Genomic DNA, 12614 nt, shown 5'->3' with positions numbered 1-12614 from the left:
ACTTGGGAGGCAGAGGCAGGTGGATCTCTGAGTTTGAGGCCAGCCTGGTCAACAGAACAAGTTCCAGCACAGCCAGGGAAACTGTGTCTCGAAAAACAAGAAAAGTTAAATTTTATAAATAGCATAATTCCTGTTAGGTAAGACTTATTTACTCTGCTCTAGGTTGGGTCTCCAGTACAATGATTAGGACATGAAGACCAAATGACACTACTAAGACCAGAACACTTGACAGCTGAAGTTCAGTCCACCTGCTGATGGGGCTGTGGTCAGGGAAGGACTCTGTAACCGGCCACCTTGAACCTTTTGTGTAGTGAAGGGTGACCCAGACTCCTCTCTCTACTTCCTACGTGCTGGCATGACAGGTGTGTGTCATTATGCCTGACTGGATTTCTAGCTGGAATAACTTGAGAGATTACACTGGGACCATGGAAAGGAATGACAAGGCTGACCAGCTGACCAGCTGACCAGAGGTAAACATCACGGTTGTGTCTGTTTACCAACAGGATGGAGCTCTGACAGGATGGAGCTCTAGCAGAACCAACCATGCAGGAAAGAACACTATTTCATAGGACTTCCTAGGGGAAAAAAAATTCAAAAACAGGAACCAGACTATATAAAGTAACCGTACTTAGCCAGTGACCCAGACTAAAAGCAAAGCTATGTTTATTTTGTATGTAAAATGATACTTGTAGTGATCCAGTCTAATCCTAAAGCTTTTAAAATTAGTTAATGACAACCGGCTTTAGTTATACCAATACAGAACCAGGTAGAGCATCTGAACAGCAAACAAACGCTTCAGTTAGAGTGCAGTTACTCCTGTCTTGACGCACGAACACCTATGAGTAGCCTGGAACTGTACATCTTACAAACTGAGAGGCTAAGATTCAACAGCTCATTTCTCACCGCTGTCACCTCTACAGTCCCTGAGAGACTCCTTCCTGGACCTGGGCCCTACGTGCTGTTCTGGCCTCTGTGCTGGCTGGGGATTCCTTGTGGAATCAATGGGAAACACTTGTTCATTTCCTCCCATGGAGTCAGGCACAAGGGCTTGCGTACTGAGCAAGGCAAGTTCTTCATCAGCTACTGAATCACAGTCCAGCAGAGAAACGCCACTGGCCTTCTGAAATGGCGTCCTCTGCAGAGAACTGGGTTCTTTTTTAACAGGTGTTGCGTATTTGGTGGCACAGCTCCGTGGCGGCTGAAAAGCCTTCTGTGCAGCTGGAGAGACAAAGGTACAGATGGGACTGACCGGGGGCGGTAAGGGCAGCCGACTTAGGAAATCCAAGGCTCTTCTTTTTCGACAGGTTTTCGGGTCATCGATCTCGTTCTCTCCACTACAAGACGTTGCTGCCATCTGGGCTGAGTGAGCCAGGGGCGCAGACTTCCCTTTCGGTGTGCAGTGTGATAAAGGACTTTGATAACTTTGCTGACCAGTAGGTGAAATCCTCTAACAAAACATACAAAAGAGGAGCCTATCATAATATACACTTGTATATAAATAAATAAGAATTAACCTTTCATTAGAAAATACTTACACACACCAACAGGACACCTTTCTTATCCAATTACTAAAGGATAAATAATGTCAAACACTCATGCTGTTATTCCTAACCCACAGGAAATAATTTTGCAAAATGACTGATGATATAAATATGGCCAGAAAAAGAAAATGAAGAGATCCTAATATAAGATTAAAAAGAAACAAACAAACACATGACATCATTTATGCTTTAACTTTCCAAGTGTTACAACCCCCCAAAACAACAAAATCATTTTAAAAGGACACACACTGCACAACAACTCCTACTACTTCTTCTGAACGTTTACTTACTTTGTGTGTACATGTTGCTCATGTGTGTATGTGTGCATGTAAGTACTCACATGCTACAACATAACTAAGGAAGTCAGAGGGCTACCTGTGGGAGTCTTATCTACTTCCTCCAGAGAGAGACCACGGCTGGCCTGCGTGGAGATCTAACACCTTTCTTTTCTCTAGTCCTGAGTCTCAGGCAACTGTTTATCATCTTTTTTTCCAGGCTCCTAACTGTAACAAGCACTTTTCTTGTATGAGGTAAGGACTGCTTGATTGAATTAGGGTGCAAAGCAGTGCCACCAGTCTGGCCAGCCCTGGCAGCCAGGCACCCATGATTAAGGAGTCACCTGAGCTTAGAGACTAAGCAACAGCTGTGGGCCAGCTTTCCTAGCATAGGAGCTGGCAAAGGACCTTGCAAGCACACGTTCTCGAAGTGCCAACAGTGTAGTCTGCTCCCAGAGTTTTACATTCATACTTCAACAAATCAGATACAATTTCCACATAGCCTATGCTTCAGCTACAGCAAGCTAACCACAGGTTAAATGCAGTTTAGTTCCACCATGTTTGCTAGGACATACGAAACACCTTACTTCCATACTAACTTACCAGTAACTGACCTCCTGCACCAAGGAGTTCTGAAGCGCAGGAAGTGGAGGCTGTGTGGGCCTCTCGGGTGGGGTCTTTGTTCGGGGTGGACCACTTGGGACTGTCTCCCTTTAGCAGGTGTATAAGCTTCTTTTCTGCCTCCTTGTAAAATGTGTCGATATTCTAAAAGAATAAATTGGAAAAGCCTGTCCTGAGTTGCTAATTCACACATTCATGTTCTCAGAAAGTATTTTCTTTCAGAAATAAAACATTCAGAACAGAAGAATGAGACACATTTTTGTTTGTTCTTTAGCTAGGGTCTTGAGATACACACACACACACACACACACACACACACACAGGTGTGTGTATGTATGTGTGTGTTTGTATGGCCTATGGCCTGGTGCTCACTGTATAGCCAAAGCTGATACTGAAATTTTGGACCTGCAGGCATGTGCACTTAAAATTCTATGTAAATCTAGTTCCCAGTACTGGGGTTGGTGGGGGTGGGGGTGGGGGTGGGAAAGAGTACTGGGGTGAGGGGAGGTGTGTGAATGAGCACATATGGGTGTGTGTGTGAATGAGCACATGTGCGCATGTTTCACTGGGCTGAAAGCACTCTCCGGGCACCTGCTGGTCCAGCTTCCAAGTCGCTAATCTCACCTCAATAGCATGCTTCATTTTGTTGACTCTCTCCTGAAAGTAGGCCTCCTTTGGACTGGCAGAAAATATGGAAAAATTGCCAGCAAATAAGGTCGGTATTCCTGATGTGGATTCTGGCTGGCACTGGAGGTTGCTTGCGGCAATTAGCACACGTGGCTTTATGTCTTCATTAAGGTCTATTCCAAATTTCACCACTAATAAATTAAGGCATTCATCTGACAGGTAGACCAAAGGAGCAAGACCTAGGATGAAAATGCCAGTCATTGTCATCTTTAGAACTGCTAGGATACCGATATACACAGAATTTCTAGAATGACCCATTACTTAAGGTGTTCAAATTTCAGTGCCAAACATTTCGAGGCCACAGGGCAACATATACACTGATAAATGCCCAGGAGAGTGGACATTTGATGCATCCTGCTGAAGAAAACACTGGCACTGCCTAGCAAAGCTATGGCCATCCTACCTTCCACTCGGGGTTCTTACTTCTAGCACTCGGCTCTGAAGACTGATGACCATTAAATAATAGTAAAATACATGTGAGCAAGGGCCATGGTAGCAGCTGCACCTAGGTCACTCTCTGTAGTACTGTCTAAAACTATGGAACGCTGGAAGCAACTTGTCTGCTCTCACTCACAGGGGAGTACTGTGTTCCACCCACACAATGGTTTCCTGGGCAGCTGTGAAAAGAAGGAAGAAAACCCCAAGGCAGTGCTAACTAGGAAAAGCTCTCCAGAAAGACATAGCAGGGAGACAGGGAGAACGCATATGCGTTCCTCCTGCTCTGAGCCAAGACTGGGGAAGGCTGAACAGGAAACTGACCAGGTGAGGTCTTGACGGGCAGGGGAGGACCAGACTCAGGGGAGAGTTAGTTCCTCAGGGAGGAAAGATACTTCTCCAAGCACAGCTTTTGTATGGCTCTGACTCTGACTCTTACAATCAGTAACAGACCTTAGCTCTACTTGTTTATTTTTAGTTTTTTGAGACAGGGTTTCTCTGTGTAGTCCTGGTGGTCTTGGAACTTGTTCTATAGACCAGGCTGGCCTTAATCTCATGGGGATTGGCCTGCCTCTGCCTCCCGAGTGCTGGGATTAAAAGCATGCACCCTGGACTGGTGAGATGGCTCAGTGGGTAAGAGCACCTGACTGCTCTTCTGAAGGTCCGGAGTTCAAATCCCAGCAACCACATGGTGGCTCACAACCATCCATATCAAGATCTGATGCCCTCTTCTGGAGTGTCTGAAGACAGCTACAGTGTACTTACATATAATAAATAAATAAATCTTTAAAAAAGAAAAAAAAAAGCATGCACCTCTCCCCCCATGTGTAGACCTCAGTTTCCCCATTCACTTCCCACTAAAGGGGAAGCAGTGTTGATACAGGACTACAGCACAGATCATAGATGAACTGGCAGCACCTTGTGCTGCCAAAATGTAAAGAACTGTTCAGAAAGTGAAGGAGGGTTACTGAGAGCTATGGGTGGCCTGGACCTGGGCAGCCCCAGGACGTACCTAGGCCAGGCTCTCTCACTTTCTTGGGTAATGATTTCCTGACCTTCCACATACTGGCCTCAGTGGATAGATAGATGACTTTGTTTCCTGTTCAGCAAGGAAACAAAAGCAATCAAAAGAGGTCCGTGCAAGTGTCTACCTCTCCACCAATTCCTGCACTGGTACCCTATCTAAGTACTCTTGCCTGTCTGCTGATGGATACAGCTTGTCTCATCAGTGTCTGGATACAGGACGTTCTGTGCTGACTGCCCAGTGTCAGCCTTGCCTCTCTTCCTTAGCTTCTTCAGCACACACTGTGCCCTCATGTGCCAGCAGCACTTTACCTGAAAACTATTCTTTTTGATCATGATTCTAACAACCATTTTCCTGTCATTCCCTTTAAACAAGTGATGAATCAGAGATATGATACACCCAATTCTCTTAAGAACAGACAGGAAAGAGAGGCTACTTAAGAGCAGCCCAGGGGCAGAAGGGAGAAAGAGGCGAGGACAGTTTTACAGACAGCAGCAATACATAGGGGTAGGGTGGTGTGTGTGTGTGTGTGTGTGTGTGCACATGCGTGCATGGCAGTCTTACCAGGACAGTATTACAGAGACAGGTTACAGAGAGAACAAGCTAGACAAAGGTGAAGACAGAACTAGCCAGAGAATGAGGAGGAGCCAAAAGATTAGTTAGAACAGATTACCAGAGTTAGTTAGAAGCCAAGCAGAGCCATTCAGTCAGAAGCAGAGAGAAGCTTCTATCAGCTTGAATCAATCAGCTTAGGGAGGAGTTTGGCCCAGAACACCTGAATTGAACCATCTAGACATTGTCCAAAAAGAACCAGAAAGGATGGGCTTATTCAGCAATAAGCCTCTGAGACAACAATTACATCTGATGAATAAGAAAGCTTTACACCAGACACTAATGATGCAGCCATACCCACCTCCTCTATTCCTCTGCTCCCCTTGTTCTGCTCAGTCAGCCAGTCTCTCTCCATGGAAAGGGCTCTGCCACAGTGCCAAAATCAACTACCAAGTCTTAGACCTCACCTCACAGCAGTGCTGGGAAAGAGCTTTGGACAGGCTTAATCACATCCATGGCAACGTCCCTTCTTTCAACATACAGAATCCTCAGCACCCCACCTCTCTGCACTCCTCTGCACTCCCTGCCTCCTTTATAAGTGCCCCAATCCTGAGACCCATGTGTCAAAACAGCCCTCTGTTTCCTCTTCTCCACTCAGACTGAACACATTCAGTCTCTCTGCTTTGCATCTCTCGGGTATACCAATGCTACTAAAGCCTGCATCTTCAGCTCTGACTACTGCTCAAGTACTCTTGTCTGCTCTGAAGTTCACGTGTCTATGAGCACAACTGTGAAGCCACATCTCCTCAAAAGCTCCATGCAGCTGCGACACCAGAGGCAAACCATGCTCCCCTGGATTGTTATCAAGTCCCCCTTTTCAGCAATCCCAGTCTTCCACAGCTTTGGACACCCACACTGTTCCCCCCACTTTCAGGGAGTACCCAGATCCTGTCTGCTGTTCTGAATCATGTCCTCAGCTTCTGTCTACTTCGTCATCCTCTCCTGCCTAGACTCTTACCATGGCATCCTCCTGGAGTCCCTGTTTGTGCCCATACCCTCGGTACTGTATGTTCAATGTAATAGCTCAAGTGATATGTGAAAAGGTCAAAGCCTGTCCCTCCTCTACCTTCCCATGACTTCTAATCACCATTCAAGTAAAAGTTAAAATATATACAAGGGAGCCGGCAAGATGGCTCAGTGGGTAAAGGTGATTGCTGTGTAACCCTGATAGTCCCAGTTCAGTCCCCAGACCCTACATCAAGGCATATAGAAAGAACCATCTCCATAAAGCTGCCTTGACCTCTGACCTCTGCACACATGCCGAACATAGTGAGCAATATAAGATGTAAAAGTATATCCAAGCACCCATACACCTGGTTCTTCTGTGCCTCTCACTCTCCACCAAAGCGTATAAGCCACCCGGGACTCTCCTCAGGCTCTGCAGGCTTCTCTTTCAGTTTTTGTCTGGCACCATCAATGAGGTCTTTTCTGAATGCTGTCTAAAATGGCAGCTGAGCATCAGCTCTGTCCCCACCCAGTCCTTTCTTCTTCCCTTTGGCCCTCCATTGTTTTGTTTGTTACCTCCCCCTCCCCCTTCCCCTCCTCCTTTCCCTCCTCTTCCTCCCACCACAGTGCTCCCAGGAAGGAATTCTTCTCTGCTGTGCACCTGGCATGGAACAATTACTCAATAAATACTGATGGAATCCACAAATGAGCTACCCGCCCTCTCTAACAGGCAGTGTGTGGACTCAGTGTGACTCAGATGACAGGGAATGACATAGCTATGTGGCTGACGAACGTAACAGCTAGAGACAAACCCCAAATCAGTCAGCTACTACTCACCAAATACAAGAGGGAAGGAAGGGAGGTGAGCAGGGAAGGAGAGAGGGAGGGGAAGGGAGGGTTCGCAGGCGCAGTAGAGGACAGAACGCAACCTGTAAGGAAACTGCCACAGAACAAGGAAATTCTTAAGATTTTCAAAGTGACTGTCTCTGCTATGAAACTTTAGACCCTTGGGATCAGGGACAACAAACAGATCTGTAAGATGGAAAGGAGCCTGCAGGACCACAGAAACTGACAGCATGTGTTATGTCCCACAACAGGACAGATTCGTGCATGAAATGGCAAAGTGAAGCCGGGCATGGTGGCGCACGCCTTTAATCCCAGCACTTGGGAGGCAGAGGCAGGCGGATTTCTGAGTTCGAGGCCAGCCTGGTCTACAAAGTAAGTTCCAGGACAGCCAAGACTACACAGAGAAACCCTGTCTCAAAAAACCAAAAAAAAAAAAAAAAAAGAAATGGTAAAGTGAGATGTGCACAGTGTGTGTAGAAAGCAAAATTAAAGACAAAGCTGCCTGTGATCATAATGGATAAAGATAGGAAATACAGGGCTGGAGAGATGGCTCAGAGGTCCTGAGTTCAATTCCCAGCAACCACATGGTGGCTCACAACCATCTGTAATGAGATCTGATGCCCTCTTCTGGAGTGTCTGAAGACAGTGACAGTGTACTTACATATAATAAATAAATCTTAAAAAAAAAAAAAAAGATAGGAAATACAACAACAAAAGCAAACAGAAGCAGAAATAAATGTACTGTCACACAAGCGACATTCCTGAGGCAAGGTTCCTGACAGGGAATGAGCAGGCACGAGGACAAAAAGCAGAGTGTGAAGCCTGAAGAGCTTTCAGGCCCAGGGCTGCATAGAAGCTGGTGTCAGGGCCAGTGAACGCTTCTGCTTGGACACTGCTCTTCCAGAGGACCCACACGTGGTTCCTGGCCATCTCAAAACAACGCAAACGACTGAGACAACAGAAAGGACAGTGAGCAAGCAGATATGGGAAGAACGAGAAAACTCTGACGGCAAAGAAGTGCCCAAGGAACTTAAAACGTGTGGTAGAGCTTGTCCTATGGCACTTGCTCCTTTAGGGTAAAAGACAGACAGGGCCCTGCCTTTACAACACTGCATCCCAGAAGGGAACCGGTTGTGTGGTGGATACACTTTTAGGTGCTGAGGAGTGCTGTTGCAGGATATTTGATCACACTGTGAACCCCGAGATTGTGTTATCTACTGAAAAACACCTGTTTCTAGTTGTAGTGTGGTTTATCCTTAACACATACCTTTAATCCCTCTGGCTGGAATATATAAATGTCATTAGTATGAATCTTTAATCCCAAGCAATGTAGGTAAGGATAGTTTATAGAAGGCAGCAGTCAAGTTTGAAAGTCTAATCGTGGGGCAACGTGACAAATACGAGAAAGATCTGACAGAATGAGTCAGAGATAGGCTCTTCCCAACTCTCACAAGAAAAGCAAAGAGGTTACTTAAGAGGGCACCACAGAAAAGAGAGAAAGAGAAAGGCAATTTTACTGGGACAGTTATGGAAAGATGGGTTGCAGAGAGAGAACAAGCTAGACACAGAAGAAGACAGAATGAGCCAGAGAATGAGAAGGAGCCAAAAGATGAGAACATATTGCCAAAGTCAGTACAAGGTCAAGCAGAGCAATTCAGTCTAGAGGCTGAGAAAGAAAGAGACAGATTGAATCAGTCGGCTTGAGCCAGCAGATGAGTTGAACCAGTCAGCCAGAGCTCAGAAAGAACTAGAAAAGGTAAGCTTATTCAGCAGTAAGTCTCAAAGGTTGGAAACATTCTAGAACTAGATAAGATTATATGGAGGCCAGAAGTTTCCAGGACTAGGGCTAGGTTAGCAGACAGAGGCAGTGAGCCTCAGAGAAAAGAAGCTATTTTTACAGGGTGCCAAGGAAGACAGCAAAGCTAGAAGAACACGTGATTGGGAGAGGAGAAGGCACTGTTCTGCTGGGCCTCTTGCTAGGCTTCATCTGACCAGCACCATGAGGGCACAAAAGCCAGCATGGCTGTCCATGGGAACAGTGAGGGTAACTGATGGCAAGGGCACATCACATGGTTAACGTGCAATAAGGGAGAGCAAGGAGCGAACGCTGAGGCAGCTGTATACAATAAATAATCAAGAAATGCAAGGCTGTGCTTACACAGGGGTCTTGGCTGGACTTTGACATCTGTGCACACTGCAGGTGAAAAGGGAAGAGCTTGGTAGATAAAAGGCACAATAAAACAGGGAGGGACAGACATTAGTGTCAGCATCTGCAGAGCAGTGTGAGCTCTAGGTGATTCCCCAGAAATACAAAATAAAATAAATAAATGCATAAGTAAATACATACATACATGCGAGATGAAGCCAGCCAAGATGCTGGAGACTATTAAAAGCTTAAGAGATCAGAGGTTGGAATGTTCCACCAATAGGTCAGATTATAATTATTTGATTGTAACTACTGAAAAATCAGTAAAGTTAAACAGCACAAAAGAGAATATAAGTTATTCTCCTGAAGTACTATCGAATTGCTTTTTTAGTAAGAAACAAGGCAGCTGGGCTGTGGTGGTGCACACCTTTAATCCCACTGATTGCTCTTCCAGAGGTCTTGAGTTCAAATCCCAGCAACCACATGGTGGCTCACAACCATCCGCAATGAGAGATCTGATGCCCTCTTCTGGAGTGTCTTAAGTGTACTTACATATAATAAATAAATTTTTTTATTTTATTTTATTTTTTTTTTGGTTTTTCTCTGAGTAGCCCTGGCAGTCCTGGAACTCACTCTGTAGACCAAGCTGGCCTCAAACTTGAAAATCCGCCTGCCTCTGGGATTAAAGGCGGGTGCCACCACTGCTTGACATGAATCTTAAAAAAAAAAAAAAAAACAAAAAAACCCCCAAATTTAAGAAGGCAATATTTTTCAAGAGAACCAATGAAAAGCAACATTAGACACTCTGTACATTACCTATCAGTTTTACAACAGAAACTACAACTCCTACGACATCCACTTCAGAACAAAGAGGCTGAAAGGCTGGGTCTGACAGTCTGCTGAAGTGAAGGGGCTCCCTGGGCTGGTAAACCTGGAGTAAAGTCTCACTGGAAACCTGCAGGAAGCAGAACCAAGCGTCAGCATACTGAGGCTCTAAAAAGGGCTCTGCATAGATCACGGTGGAACTGGGTAAGGAGAGGTGCAGACCGGCAGTGGTTGATACTGAGTTCTTTTTGTGGCTGTTAACTGGAGGCTGGATCGTTCAAATTTACTCTTCGATTTTGACACTGCAAGATGATAGATTCTGTATCTCTTTCCTTCTGTTAACAGGGAGGATAAGTCTGATGATGGACGCCAGATACTCAACAGAGCTGTTCAGAGAAAGAAAGGGACATGCATGACAGGTGGGCACACTGGTGACCATTTTCTGAAACATGGCAAAAACAAAGGCTTCCCTGCTTTGTGCGCGGTGCTCGGAACCCATTTCACTCACTGGATTTTATGTGCATTTCATACTTTGTCATCTGGAAGATTATGTTTTAATTTAACAAACTGGATTTAAAAAAAAAAAACAAAAGACAAAAAACAAACAAACCTTGCCTACTAACCTGATTTTTCTTTTTTCCTGTAGCTTGTAACCCGCAGCTTCCACACGGTTGTGACATCCCTTGATAAACCCTCTTCTTGCTCAGCGGATTCCAGGGCCTTCCGGAATTCTGACTGGATCCGTGCTTGTCTCTTATCGCTCAGCATTTGTCTGTAGTTGTTCAAGGCTCTTAGCTGCTCTTCGCTGAAACAAGCCTGTGGGCATTTATTTAAGCGTTGAAACAGAGCAGACGCTAGGGCAGTCCTGCCTGCCCTAGCAGGGCTGCCTCCTGTGAGACCAGACCAGACCTGAGCGTGCAGATCACTACTCAGGCTATCACAGAACGCTCTAGGGACCTCAGACTGTCTCACTGTGAGTCCCTGTAACAGATTTCCCAAGGGCTAAGCCAAACCTTGATTACTAAGTGTCTTCTAACCATAACCAGCACAGGTACATTTCAAATGGCTGACACAGACAGTGACAGAAGGATGGATTTGTGCGTGGTAAATGTCCAATCACTTGCCCTTCACAGGGAGGCCAGGATTTGGGTGCTATTACTGTTTCAGTGCTGGAGCTGCTGAGTGTGAGGCACAGAGAAATTCAACAACTGCATAACTGACAGAGGAGAGGCTGGCTCAATGGCTTTTTTCCTTACTTCCTGTATAATAAATCTAATTTAAAAATGATTTATTTTTTATGTGCATTAGTGTTCTACGTGCATGTAGGCATGTTTAAGGGTGTCAAATCACTTGAAGCTAGATTACAGACAATTGTGAGCTGCCATGTAGGTGATGGAAATTGAACACGGGTCCTCTGGAAGAACAGCCAATGCTCTTAATTGCTGCAGCCCAATAAACTTAATTTAATAATAATTTAATAGTTCCTCTTCGGAACAGCAGATATAATTTTTAAAAAGCTTTTTGTATATTCATCTATTTAATGTGTACATGTGTACCTGTAGCTACAGGGAGTTGTGAGCTGCCTAACACGGGTGCTGGGAACTTCAGCAAGAGCTCTGACATTCTGAACTGCTGAGCCACCTCTCCAGACACAATCTGCTGTGTTCCCCAGCTCATACAACTTGCCATTCTGCTGCTTCGTCCCTAGAGTACGTGGGACACAGCTGGCTAAAAAAGCAAGCTCTGCCTGCTTAAAAAATAAATTAATTAATAAACAAATTAATTAATTGATTAATAGTACCTGGGTGTAGTGGTGCATGTCTTTAGTTCTAGCACTCAGGAGGCAGAGGCAGGCAGATTTCTGTGAGTTCAAGGCCAGTCTGGTCTACCAAGCAAGTTCTAGGACAGTCAGGGTTACACGAAGAATCCCTGTTTCAAAAAAACCATGAAAAGAAGTGTTTAATTTGAGCGTGCATAAGTCAGAAGAAAACTGGAAGGAGCTGGTTCTCTGCTTATGCCCTTTTGGTCCCAGGGATTGAACTAAGGCTGTCAGGCTTGGCAGCAGGAGCCTTTACCAACTGGCCTCCTCTCTGGTCCTTTGCCTGCACATTAAACTATGTTAATGTAATACATGAAACTCTCAAACTTTTTCATTCTCTACTTGATGCAGAATCAAGAACTTGCCACAGAAATCCTCCTGAAAGATGCAGTATTTCAAGATGGGCTTACTCTAATGGCCAGCAGGAGGAAGCTTCCCAGAGGGCTGGGGACTGAGGCTTGTCACCTGACTCTTCCTCACCTCAAGGTGATCTGGGTCTGATGCATCCTGCACTGCTGCATAGAGCTCTGCCCCATCCTGCAGAGCATGGACTTGCTGCCGTGTGAGTGCACGGGACAGCACAAACCGCTGTGCTGTGTCCTCTGTGGGAGGAAGGGAAGAAAGCAACCTTGATTGGCTAGAATCAAACCTTGGGAGTGAAAAACCAGAGAGTGAAGCAAAAGCACCAATAGGAGGGAGGTTAGACAATAAAGAGCCACAGAGAGTAGCAGGATAGCTCAGCTGAGAGTGGCCATGTTTAACAGTGGTGTCTGACCCCTATCAGCTGAGAGTGGCCAAGCCTAACAGTGGGGTCTGACCCCTATCAGCTGAGAGTGGC

The 12614-nt window shown here is 45.5% G+C and overlaps 1 protein-coding gene across 1 annotated transcript in view; it reads right to left on the bottom strand.

Moving 5' to 3' along the window:
• Positions 1–877: 877 nt before the first annotated feature.
• The window catches only part of Brca2 (BRCA2 DNA repair associated), a 45258-nt gene continuing 33521 nt past the window's right edge, over positions 878–12614 (bottom strand). The window contains 7 exon segments of the mRNA XM_021186935.2: positions 878–1447; positions 2420–2581; positions 3062–3303; positions 9949–10087; positions 10180–10343; positions 10581–10773; positions 12257–12378. Of these exon segments, the coding sequence (XP_021042594.2) occupies positions 878–1447; positions 2420–2581; positions 3062–3303; positions 9949–10087; positions 10180–10343; positions 10581–10773; positions 12257–12378 (1592 nt within the window).

This window comes from Mus pahari, chromosome 23 (genome assembly GCF_900095145.1).
Source record: "Mus pahari chromosome 23, PAHARI_EIJ_v1.1, whole genome shotgun sequence".
Classification (NCBI taxonomy): domain Eukaryota; kingdom Metazoa; phylum Chordata; class Mammalia; order Rodentia; family Muridae; genus Mus; species Mus pahari.
Note: the sequence above shows the minus strand (reverse complement) of the source record. Positions and strands in the feature narration are given on the sequence as shown.